At 37.8% G+C, this 12105-nt stretch overlaps 1 protein-coding gene across 1 annotated transcript in view; it reads left to right on the top strand.

Moving 5' to 3' along the window:
• Nucleotides 1-12105, top strand: part of SYNE1 (spectrin repeat containing nuclear envelope protein 1) — a 145697-nt gene that overhangs the window by 77005 nt on the left and 56587 nt on the right. The window contains exons 19-26 of the mRNA XM_023532164.1: nt 1941-2114; nt 4073-4231; nt 4526-4690; nt 5026-5160; nt 7211-7369; nt 7582-7790; nt 8428-8536; nt 10162-10326. Coding sequence (XP_023387932.1) covers nt 1941-2114; nt 4073-4231; nt 4526-4690; nt 5026-5160; nt 7211-7369; nt 7582-7790; nt 8428-8536; nt 10162-10326 — 1275 coding nt within the window. The remainder of the gene's footprint in view (nt 1-1940; nt 2115-4072; nt 4232-4525; nt 4691-5025; nt 5161-7210; nt 7370-7581; nt 7791-8427; nt 8537-10161; nt 10327-12105) is intronic.

The following is a 12105-nucleotide window of genomic DNA, read 5'->3' as shown; positions in this document are numbered from 1 at the left end:
TAGCCTTCTGTGGAATCCTAAAATTAAAAGGAAATGTCCCATGTGTTAATTTAGCTCATTCAATTATTCATGCAGGATATTGAGCAGAGGGTACCTGTGATGGATGCTCAATACAAAATAATCACAAAGACAGCACAGCTCATTACCAAAGAGAGCTCCCAAGAAGAAGCTAATGAAATGTTTGCAACCATGTCGGGGCTCAAGGAGCAGCTAACCGAGGTGGGGCATCCTGTGCAGGACCAACACTGCCTTCTGCTGATCTACACCTCCTCATCACGTGGGCAGATTGTTTTCCTGTTACCAAATCATGCTTTTGATTCTTATTGGGGTTTTAATTTAGTAACGTTGACATTTAGCAACCTTGTTATAAGTTTAAAAAATGAAACTATGGGCTGATATCAAATATTACTTCTGTTACTTTAAAAGTACTAGTAGCTATATTTCAACAGTGGGGACAGGGGGCCAATTAAATGTGATGATGCAAAGAGGGGGCTAAAAGAAGAGGAGCGGGGAGGAAGAGATCGCACATTTAAATGAGAAAGAACCCCACATGCCCTTTAATTGAGATTTCTTTGATATACCTTTACTCTAAGAGTATTTATGCTGCTTTCTGCTTGCAGTGCCACAATGCAGTGGAAAGTCTGCCCTCTTCATCTCACAGAGCTCTCCATAGACTGAAAATTTACACATTTATGCCACTTCTGTGCAGGAAACTAACTCAGTAACTAACACGCATCAGCCAGCAGCCTTTTCTATCCTGTTTAGGAATTTTCTTTAAGAGCTTTGGAAGTTCCACTGGGATTTTTTTTTTTTTCATCTAAAGTTGAATTTTATGAAGATGGCATCATTTGCACAGTCCACTTAGATTGAGTGACTCATTTATTGGGTAACTGATTTTTATGCATACGTGTTAGCAGATTCTCTTCATTTTGTTCAGAATAATTTTAGCAAAGCCTTGTTGCAGTGGATCAATAGCTTTCTTTTGATGAGATTTTCCTTCAGGCAATGTATCTGAGAGCATGAGAATATTTATAATTTAAGTGGGGCGGGTGGGGGGGAAGAATGATCTACTAACAAGTACTCAATTTTCTTTCTTCCTTGATTCCCAAAAGTTTTAATAATACTTTGGGAGCTACTCTAAGTAAAGTGAGGAAGGGCAAAAAGTTCTTGGAGACTTGAGTGGTCCTGGGTTACAACCTAAAGGCGGCACTCACGTTGTAGCTCCGGTGGTCTCTAGGAGCTGTTGGCCTCTTCGTGAAAATAAAGACAGTCCAGGTGTACAGGGTGACACCATTTTTTAAAAGACAAGTAGAAAGCGAGAGCCGGGCCGGTCCAGACTAGGGAGATGTCCCCTAGTGTGGGAACCTTGGTGAATAAATTGATATATGACAGGAGAGCTGGGGATGAGTAGGATGTAGATGGGCAGGGAGTAGCTAAGCATGGAGCTCCAGGGAGGCAGGAAGATTGTTCGACAAGTCTGCCTGGGAAGAAGAAGTTGAGAAGTTTGTAAGTGTGTCTGGAGTTAAGAGTTCAAGTAGCAGAGTTCTTGAAAATAAAGTTTGAGGCATAGGTTACTCTAGATAATATAATTCATGATTATCTTACATCAGATTTCGAAGCCAAAGTGAAGATACATTGCACAGTTTATGGAGTAGAATTCGATGCCATCTGGTTCACTAACAACATTGTTTTGATGAGAAAGTGCTATTGAGGTGGACTAGATGAGATGAATTTTTATGAGATATCTCTGTGTCATCTATTTCAGTGGTATCAAAATTTAGCAATACATAGGAAATGTCGTTTAAAAAATGTCTTTGGAGATCTGTAAGCACAGAATGACCATATCACTAAAGAAAATGTCCCTGAGAACTAAGAACAGTGTCCTGAGCTTGTGGCATTTAATGGCTTTTAGTAGAATTTTTGTCTTTGTGTTTTTAAAGGTCAAAGAACGTTACTCCCCACTCCTTTATGAGTGTCAACAACTGTCGACACCGTTGGAGGATTTAGAAAAGCAGATGACGTTCTTTTATGACTCACTTGGGAAAATCAATGAAATTATGACCATCCTTGAGCATGAAGCACAATCTAGTGCTCTTTTTAAACAAAAACATCAGGTAAGAAAAAGTCCCTTTCAGGAGATATAGTTATCTTAAAGCATGTGTAATAAGATTGAGGTAGTGCTCAAAGTGATAGAAATCCATGAGGACAAAAAACATTTTTCTAGAATAGTACTAGCAACTCAAAACAAAAATAAATCTTGTCCAAAGGTAAAAGCCCTATCTACTACAGATAAAATAAAAAAATTATTTCTATATATCTATCATCTATCATCTATCTATAAGTTTATATAGAGATAGATTTTATAATTTTTAAATTTTATATATTTAGATATGTAGAAAAATAGGTAATTGCATTTCATTTCCATCTAGTGTTTATAAGCTGTGTCTTATGAGATCTTTTCTTCTAGGACTAGGTCTTCTTACAAAACCATAAAATTCTGGAAATATGTTGGAAGTGATAATCACTTTTATTTGTATCATTTTTAGTAAGCATCTCTGTATGCAGAACAGCCTCTTACTGAGTTGCAGTTAATTGACCTGATTAGTTAGTTTATTAGAAATGAACTGATCCATAAGAGGAGGGTGAAACTAAAAGGTGAAGGGTTTGCCCCTGCATTAATTGAAACAGAATCATAAAAGGAAGGTAGCATCACTTAGTAGAAAGAATAGAGAGTATCTGAAGTGAGTCAGACAGGTATTCAGATCTTAGGTCTGATACCACACATTGCAAAGCCTTAATTAGCTTTTATTTCCTCACTTTAAAATGGAGGTGATAATACCAGAGTTGAGAGCTTGTTGTAGAGATTACATAGTCTATAGTGTGACTAGCACACAAGATCACACATGATACGTATTCTGTATATGATTGTGATTATTATTATTGTTGATTATAAAGACCCACTGATTATACCACCAAACCCTATTCCAATTAATATTTGTTAATATTATTCCAATGGGTTCTCATCATATTAGATAAACAGTGTTTCTCATTTGGAGTCATCATGCCATTTCTTACATTCCCAAATTGCTATAAATTGTCATCAAAGAATCCTTCCACAATGAAAATATTTAATATTTTAATTATTATTATTGTAAATATTAATAATATTTAATAATATCTTCCTAAATCTTCACAAAGAAAAAGTATGTCCTTGTTCTGTTTTGCCAAAACAAAACGATAACCCTGCTCTTGATATTTATATCTAGATTACCAAAACTGATACCCAAATGAGCCTTTTCGAAACATTTTTCCAAAGCAGCTGAGGATGTTGAAATGCAAATGGTGTGGATTCAAGTCAAAAATTTACTGTCTGCCCTGGGCTGGGCTGGATAATTTCCATGCTATCAATGTCAGAAATCACTGTGATGCCAGGTTATGACTCAGAGGTGGTCTATGTCACCATTGCTTCTCGTCCTGCAAATGTGTGACAGTTACGAGTCCTCCCAGGCCCATTGATCTGCTGCCTTTTGTGGTTAGAATCTGGGGGCCGCCATTTATTAATGAGGTTGATATAGCTCGTGAACCTTAGGAATTCAGATGTTGTACATTCTAGGACACACAAATAATACATAATCTGCTGTGTTGGACTCAGCAAGGTGTAATGTGCATTGGTGTTAAATTCGGTCAGATTAAGACGTAATATGGAGATTGACTTCACTACTGTTCACTCAGTAAATCATGGGCCTATTAGTTGGTTGGAGAAATGTAGGCACTAGACAAATAAAAATTTCGATGCTCTGTCACTCTCTGTCATTAATATTGAAAAGATGGGCATGAAATATTTTTAAAAATCTCAAAAAATGTGACATTTAAGTGTCTTTTATATAAAAAGCCCTGACTTCAGTGATCGTTTAAAATTCTGGAAAGAAATACTTCTCTATACTTTTGATTTTACTTATTACTGGTTAAAAGCCTAACAGCTATATAACACTGTTATTATTATTTTGTAATGTTTACTCTTTCTCATCCTTACCCTTTTAAATACCATTGTTGTGGGTTTCCTTTTCCGTAGGAACTGTTAGCTTGTCAAGAAAGCTGTAAGAAAACCATGACACAAATCGAGAAAGGCAGTCAAAGTGTTCAAAAGTTTGTGACCTCGAGCAATGTGTTAAAGCATTTTGATCAGACAAAGTTACAGAGGCAGATTGCAGATGTTCATGTTGCCTTTCAGGTAAGTTCTCTCCCCTCTTTAAAGATGTGAATGAGGGAACATATAAATTAAAAAAAAAAAAAAAAAGATACCAAATCATCGCTGTTCGTGCTTGCAGTCTTGCTAAATACCTCACTTACTGGTGTTTGGACACCAATATTTTTACTTCCTCTTTCTCTAATGTTTATTAATATTAAAAGGGGTTGATTATTCTCATCATAATGAAACGTATTCCTTCCAAGTGTTTTTTGGAAAGAAATAATACTTTCAATAATGAGAAAGCAGCATCACCTTATGATTGCTTTTTAAATCAAGAATATGGTAAAGAAAACTGGAGATTGGAAGAAACATGTGGAAACCAACAGTCGCCTGATGAAGAAATTTGAGGAGTCTCGAGCAGAGTTGGAGAAGGTGCTGCAGATGGCACGGGAAGGCCTGGAGGAAAAGGGGAATCCAGAAGACCTCCTGAAGAAACACACTGTGAGTTCATCCCTAGAGCTCCTTCATTATGGAATCAAGATTTTAGGATCTCCCACTGATTTTCTAGAATGTTCTGCCAAATTTGAAAACTGAAAATATTTTTTCCTAAAAATTAAAAGTCCTAACTGAATTTCAGATGTGGCGGCATCTAACTCATAACTCTAAATGATTATAGTTCATTCCTGGAAAAACAACACCAAACAAAACAGTAGTTACCCGGCAGGTTTGAACAGCTAAGGTGCTTGTTTAGAGGCGCGACTGCTTCACCGTACAGTGCCTGAAGCTGCCCTCATTCCGCTCAACACTCCTAACCATGGTACCCCTCTCCATGCCAGGAGTTTTTCAGTCAGCTGGATCAGAGGGTGCTCAATGCTTTCCTGAAAGCTTGTGACGAGCTCACCGACATTCTCCCTGAGCAGGAACAGCGAGGGCTGCAGGAAGCTGTTAGAAAGCTCCACAAACAATGGAAGGTGAGTTGGGACATAACGGGAACATGGTGTCATGGATAATGGCAGAGAGCATGAGGGTGTCAAGGTTCGACCGCAAGAGAAATTTAGAAATTCATGGAAAGTCACCATAGCTACTTCTCCCATTAAAAAAACAAAAAACAAAAAAAAAACCAAAAAACTAAACTTGAATAAAACTTGATGAAATATGATATAATTTTGTTATTTCTATTTGTTAGTAATAACAATGTTATTGTATTACTTAAAAGTACTCTTTTTTCTTTCCTGATTTTCTTTTTTTTGGCAGGGAGGAGACAGGAATGATGAAGGCATTTAACACATTCAGCAACATTTAGTGAACTCTTCCTATCTGAGTAAATTATGTTAGGTATACTACTGAAATTATATCCACCATAATTTACACATATACATATTTGTTGTTTTCAAGGATTTTACCATCTGGTTTAGATTGTTATCTAAAACCATAAATTAAAACAATTAATTATTGGTTAAGGACTCAATTCTGAACAAAACGTAATCCTTTTCCCCAGAAAGCTTAGAGTCTGGTAGGAGAGATAATTAGTCATGAATAATAAAAACATGATATATAATAAGTCCAGAAAAGTATAAGTAATCTGTTTAGTAAAACTTTGAAAGGGGAGAGGTGGGCCCACTTGGAAATTGGAAACAAGCGAATCAAGTGATCAGTTCTGAGCTGGTAAGTTAAAGAAGCAGAGGTCTGGGAGGAGGGGGCGGAGGGTGAAGCAGTCGTAACTGGAGGAGAGAAAGCAGGAGAGTGTGACGTGGAGGATGGAGGATCCTTTTGGCTTAGTTGCACTCGAGTGTCCTGTGCTGGGCCTGTCACATGGAAGCCAGCTTCAAAATCCGCATGTCAGGGAAAACGGTTGTAACAGGATGGAGACCCCTTGAAGCCTGTCTTCCTCCAAACTGGAGGAAGCCTGCTCTGGCAACAGGTGAACAAGTGCCACCATGAGGTCATATCGAGCCGCAAATTTCATATGCATTATTCGAAGGAGTCATGCAATACATAACTCTCCAATAGGTTATGTTACTTTCTGGATTTTCTTTTTTAATCTTAGTAACGTAGGCTAAAAGAAATCAGCCCCATGCATGGGAAAACCGTAGTTAAAGAAATATATCTTTTACTAACTAAATTTGAAAATTAAAAAAAAAAGTTTTAGAGAAATCTAAGCTTATAAAGATATCTTTGAAGCTTAATATGTCATAAATATAATATGTCATAAATGGAATAGAATCTATAATTGAAAGCTGTATTTTATTTTACGCATTCACCCACACACACATTAAGCTCTCTGGGATATAATGAATCCTAGTCTTTCTATAGTCTTAACTCATTTTTCTCATCAATTATCTTAGTATTTTATCTTAAAAGTAATCTTTTAAATGCTACAAGATACAAGTTAACTAAAATTAATAAATTCTTGGACTAAAGATAATGATGAAGCTTATGCTTATATCAAAAAGAACCCAGAGTTTCATGTTGTTGAGAGCCGGCTTGCTCATTGTCCTAATGGGTAAGGGAAAGAGGAGGTGGCAGGTGGTTGGCAGCTCTGGGATGTTTAATCCTGGGTTTTTTACTAATAAGGTTTTCTTGCATCTCCCCTTTTGTGTAATGGGCACAATATCTTTTCTTCCTGCCTCATAGGATTGTTGACAAAATGAAAGGGGACACGTGCTGGGGAGAGAGTATGTGGCATCAGTGTGCGATTTAAATCTAGATTCCTATCTAGCTTTTTCTACTTATCCCTGAGCCTCAGTGGTCTAATCTTTAAAACAGGAACATTAACACTGCATGGGCCATTGTAAAAATTGAATAGAATAATCACGGTGGAAACACCTAACCCACACTAGGCTGAAAGGATTCGCCTCTTTTTGGAAAAGTACAAAGCACAGAGGATAGATGCAGACAATGATGCAGTGATGATATCGAATGGCCCTCAAGGGAATCCATCGTGGTGTTTGACATTTCAGTTGGAAATGTACATGACCATGAATGGTATCACATTTTTCCAAATCTTCCTATGGAATGTAGGATCTTCAAGGAGAAGCCCCGTATCACTTGCTTCATCTGAAGATTGAGGTGGAGAAGAACAGATTCTTGGCCTGTGTAGAAGAATGCAGAGCTGAGCTGGATCGCGAAACCAAGCTGGTATCCCAGGAAGGCAGTGAAAAGCTTATCAAAGAGCACAGGGTACGTGCGTCTCCCACACCCCGACTGCAGTCATGTAGCCACACGGTCACCTACAGGATATAGCCGATGCTTTGGTTTGAGTCTTAAAACACGAAATAGCTTAATTACTTTACGTGATAGTCTAAATGGGATCTTCCTTCGTTTTTTTCTATGAAAGTATAAAAATATTGTGTGGCTTCTCATGGGTTCTGTAAATGTTTATTGCTTTCTAGATTTTCTTCAGCGACAAAGGTCCTCATCATCTGTGTGAGAAAAGGTTACAGCTCATTGAAGAACTGTGTCTGAAACTCCCAGTCCGGGACCCAGGAAGGAACACACCTGAAACCTGTCACACGACCCTCAAAGAGCTCAGAGCTGCCATCGACAGCACCTACGCGAAGCTTGTGGATGATCCTGACAAGTGGAAGGACTACGCCAGCAGGTGGTCTTGAAACTGTTCCCTTAGAAGGACGGACATAGACGATTATAATTCTGTTACTTCAATGATTATTACAAAACAAGAAATGACATACGTTTTACCTTATGCAATAAAGAAAATCAGATTGTAGGATTTTGCTCTTGTTCTTATACAGAAATGCTTCATTCGACAAAAAGAATGGGTTTCAGTCAAAAACGGTGGAGCATTTTATTTCCAAATAACCCAGATGTGATCTTTGGAGGCAGAACTGGTTAATCCCTTTCTCTTGGATTTCCTCCTATTTCCCAAAGGATGACTTCTGACTCTTTAGCTTCCTGTCTCACTCTGGTGGGGACATGTGAGGCCTGACCTCAGACGGTACCTTCCATACTCCCAGGTGCTCAGACCCCAGGACATACCTTTTTCCTCAGCTCAGCTCCACCCGTTCCATTTTCTCTCTCCTCCAACTGACCGAGCCCAGAAGCGGCCATCCCTGCCCTGAGCTTTATGCTCCTTTAAGGAACAATTTCCAAAAAACTTGCTAATCAATTTGCTGATTGCTCGATTGTTACGTTTCCACGAATGAATTCAAAGTAGAAAATGTATCGTAACTGTTCCGATATGTTCTCCCTTTAATAAGCAAACGCCGGTGTTGTTTCAGAATTTCTGAGCTCTCGTCCTGGATTGCTGCGCAGGAGACACAGTTGAAGGGGGTTAAGAGTGAGACCATCAGTACTGCCAACCATGGAGAGTTTAAACGGGCGGTAGAGGTAAGTTCTGGGCCACTTTTTGTTGCTGAGATTTTCATTCATAAAAAAATAATGATAGACTATTTAATCGATGTCCTTTTTTTTTCTTTCTATAAAAATAAAGTTCCTGAAAATGAAGCAATGTTAAAATTAATCTTAAAACTAAGCTGCCTCATGTTACCGTGGAGAACTTTTGAGATTGTTGTTGGCTTTGAGATTTCACCATGCTCAGCGGTGCTTCTCAGGCATCTTTAGCTAATGCAGGCTCCCGAGAGGAAAACTGCGTGCATGGGTGTGCCACACTGTGAGATTTCAGAACTGTCTCGGACAACGCGAACCCTGTGGGGTTTTAATACGTTTCAGCCATTCGAAAGCCAGATCACAGTAAATGAAGGATTTAGACAAGGTCTCTAAGCATCCTTTCCATGTCACATTCAGCCTGGATTGGATCAACCCCCGTGAGCTTGTGGACAGCCTGATAACCCATCCATGCCAGAGCCTCAGGTCTGTTTGCATCCTGTGAATGGCATGGAGCAACCCTCTGCCTCTTAGATTGGCTCTTAGTTTTGGAGACTCACAGTACTGTGAAAAGTCTTTATCTTTCAGTCTTCTGAAACTTTGCAAGTTGCATACTTAATGAGAATATTTTTCCTTTCTCTTCTTATCCTCTAAATTTCATTTTTTTCTATTAAAATTATAATCCCCTTAAATGCTAGAGGTGCTCAATGATATCATGCTATACCAACAGAAGGATATCAGTATTTGCTGTCAGTTGCTGTTGTATTACAAAAAAGCATTCTCCTGGTAGAATGACAGATCACTTGCTTCTGGAACCAGCTGTTTTCTAGCTAGTATGCATTTGCCCTATAAGACCCTCCGTTGCATCATGCGTGATAAGAAATGGTGTTACCCTAAAAGGCAGTTGGAGACCACTGCCCTCGTGGTACCCAGGGCGGGTGTCGGAGGGAGAGGCTGCCTCCGTTGCCTTTCCTTTGGTCCCCAGCGCTACAAGGGCTGAGGCCCCAGAGTCTTACTGGTGTTGTCTTGGCCAGTAAGCCCTCCCTTTCCAAATTAGAGTCATTCTCCTGTTTGTACATCTCATTCTCAGGGATTCTGACTTCTAAAAGCTAACCGAAATGAGGCATAAAATGTGAGTTAATGAAACTAAGTAAATCTTTAGGGCATTCATAATAAGATTAAAAAAAATAATAAGGCCTCTTTTATTCTTTTTTCCAAAAAATACTGTGTTCCTTCTAACTCACAGAAAGTAAGATAAGAAAGGCTACTGTACTTTATAATTCCCAATTTGTATCATATGTTCTTTTACGGTACCTTTAAAAGTGTCATTGTTGTGATCAAGGGGATATCCATAAGTATCTAACCATGTAATTATGAAGGTAATTTTTTGGTATAGAGAGTACTGATTTTACACGTAGGGTATTGGCATTGGGGAAACATTTCTTTCCAGCACTTGTGGACTTTTGTTAAAGATCCAAACAAAGCAAAATAAGCAGGCACTCTACTGGTGAATGAATGTCTGGCATTCCAGCCTCCACCTTACGTACTGTCTTAGGTGAGTCCTTTCTTGCCGGAAAGTTATGATTCGCAATTGCATTTGGTTCATCGAAAGTGTTCTTTCATTCCAGGAGATAAGAAGTGGTGTTACCCAAAAAGGTGAGACTCTCGGCTGGCTGAAATCCAGGCTTAAAATTTTGGTTGAAGTTTCTTCTGAGAAAGAAGCCCAAATGCAAGGAGATGAGCTGGCAAAGTTATCCAGTTCCTTCAAGGCTCTCGGAACTTTGTTGTCAGAGGTATGCCATTTATTCACATTCTAAACAGTTCTGGGTGAGGAATCTGGAAGGTTCTTTTTCTTTGGGTTGTAATTTAACAATTTTATAAAGAAATTTTAGTTGGAACAGAATAATTGGTACTTATATGAATATTGGAGGGGAAGGTCAGTAGGATGTTTGAATTATGGTCTGTGCCATTATCAGATGTATTAATGCAGGTTAATGATTTATATCTGAAGTACGAAGCTTATCAGATCCATGCTTTTTCACTCATACTAAGAGCATTATTTCTTGGTCAGTTTAAGGTAAATCATGAGGTTAAGAAGTCAGGTTTGAGAATCAAACAAACGGAGAGCTAGAGTTTAACTCCGATACTCCCTTTCAATTATAGCCTTGAGGTTGTCATTATGTATCCTTATGTAACCTCTGACCCTGTCATTTAATATCTCTACACCTTGATTTTCTTACATGTACAACAGGGCTAAACATATACAAAAAGTAGGTGTCAAGAATATGATGCGATAATGTAGGTAAAGCAATTAGTACAGTGCCTGGAACAGAGTAAATGCTCAATAACTGATAGCTAGTAATGATAAAATATTCAGTGTTTAAGTCTGCAGGCCAGTAAAATCTCTTAGGCAAGAGCTACTCATTTTAAACTTACTGACATATACTTCAGTGTTTAAATCCCTTTTATAGATTAGAATGTATAAAACCATCTACTTCATTCCAAGTACGGCCCCTTCCACTCTCTGTGAGAATATTTTTGCTGCCCCGGTTGTTGTACAAGTCTAATGAGTTTGTGCATGGGAAGATAATGTAAGCATGTAAAGAAGAATAGTTATCAGTATTTCCTGAATTATCATTAGTAACCTTGCAAAAAATAATGATCAATTGGAGGACTACAAAGTTCCCTGGCTCTGAAGATCTGACATTTTCCCTAGCTGTCCCTAAAACTAACGATTTGATTGTCAATTAACCTTTTATATTTTTAATCCACATAGATCTGCTTGAGACTCTAGTGGTGAATCTATATAAGCCAAAAATACTCTGAACTTTTGATTTTAGTTTTATATGATAATTTTGATAATTAAGAATTTTTGACAAATTGAAAACAGCGATAGGATTAATCAAATTTTAGAACATAAGCTAATTCAATCCTTTGATGATCTATCTGTTGTAGCTATAGTCAAGTTAGTTGCCACTACTATACTTTAAGTGAAATTCTGATACTCTTCTCTACTCTTTCTTTGGCTAAAGAGGCAAGGGTAAAAGTAAGGATAACAATACAAAAAGTAAATATATCTGCAGGGGATCTTTGATCCGAGACCTAACAAATAGTTTTAGTCATAGCAATAGATTAACTTTTATTTGGTTTTACACACACACATGCACACATGCACACACACAACTACTTTGGCAACCTTTAAAATGAGAAATTACTAGTCATTCTTTTACCAAGGCCATTTATTTGCTTTATCTTTCAAGTACTCACATGACGCTGCCCATGAGACTCATAGCAACAATCTACTTCTAACAGATGCAGACATTAATTCTTTGCATACTCATCGACCTTAAACTTCTGCATAATTTATATTAATACCCTTGTTTGTTAGTTAAGCACTTAGTGAAAGAAAAAAAGAGAAGAAAGAAAAATAAACATTTTGTTCTCATAAAAATTTATATAAAAAGATAGATTTGACATATTCAATCCTTTGATTATAATCCATTTAGTATTTACATTACTATTGAACGCAAAGTGTTTGCAATTGTCTAGTGTAAGAAAAAAAAGGCTCTGGA

The sequence above is a fragment of the Pteropus vampyrus genome, unplaced genomic scaffold, assembly GCF_000151845.1.
Source record: "Pteropus vampyrus isolate Shadow unplaced genomic scaffold, Pvam_2.0 Scaffold78, whole genome shotgun sequence".
Lineage (NCBI taxonomy): Eukaryota > Metazoa > Chordata > Mammalia > Chiroptera > Pteropodidae > Pteropus > Pteropus vampyrus.
This window is presented reverse-complemented; position numbering and strand designations above follow the sequence as displayed.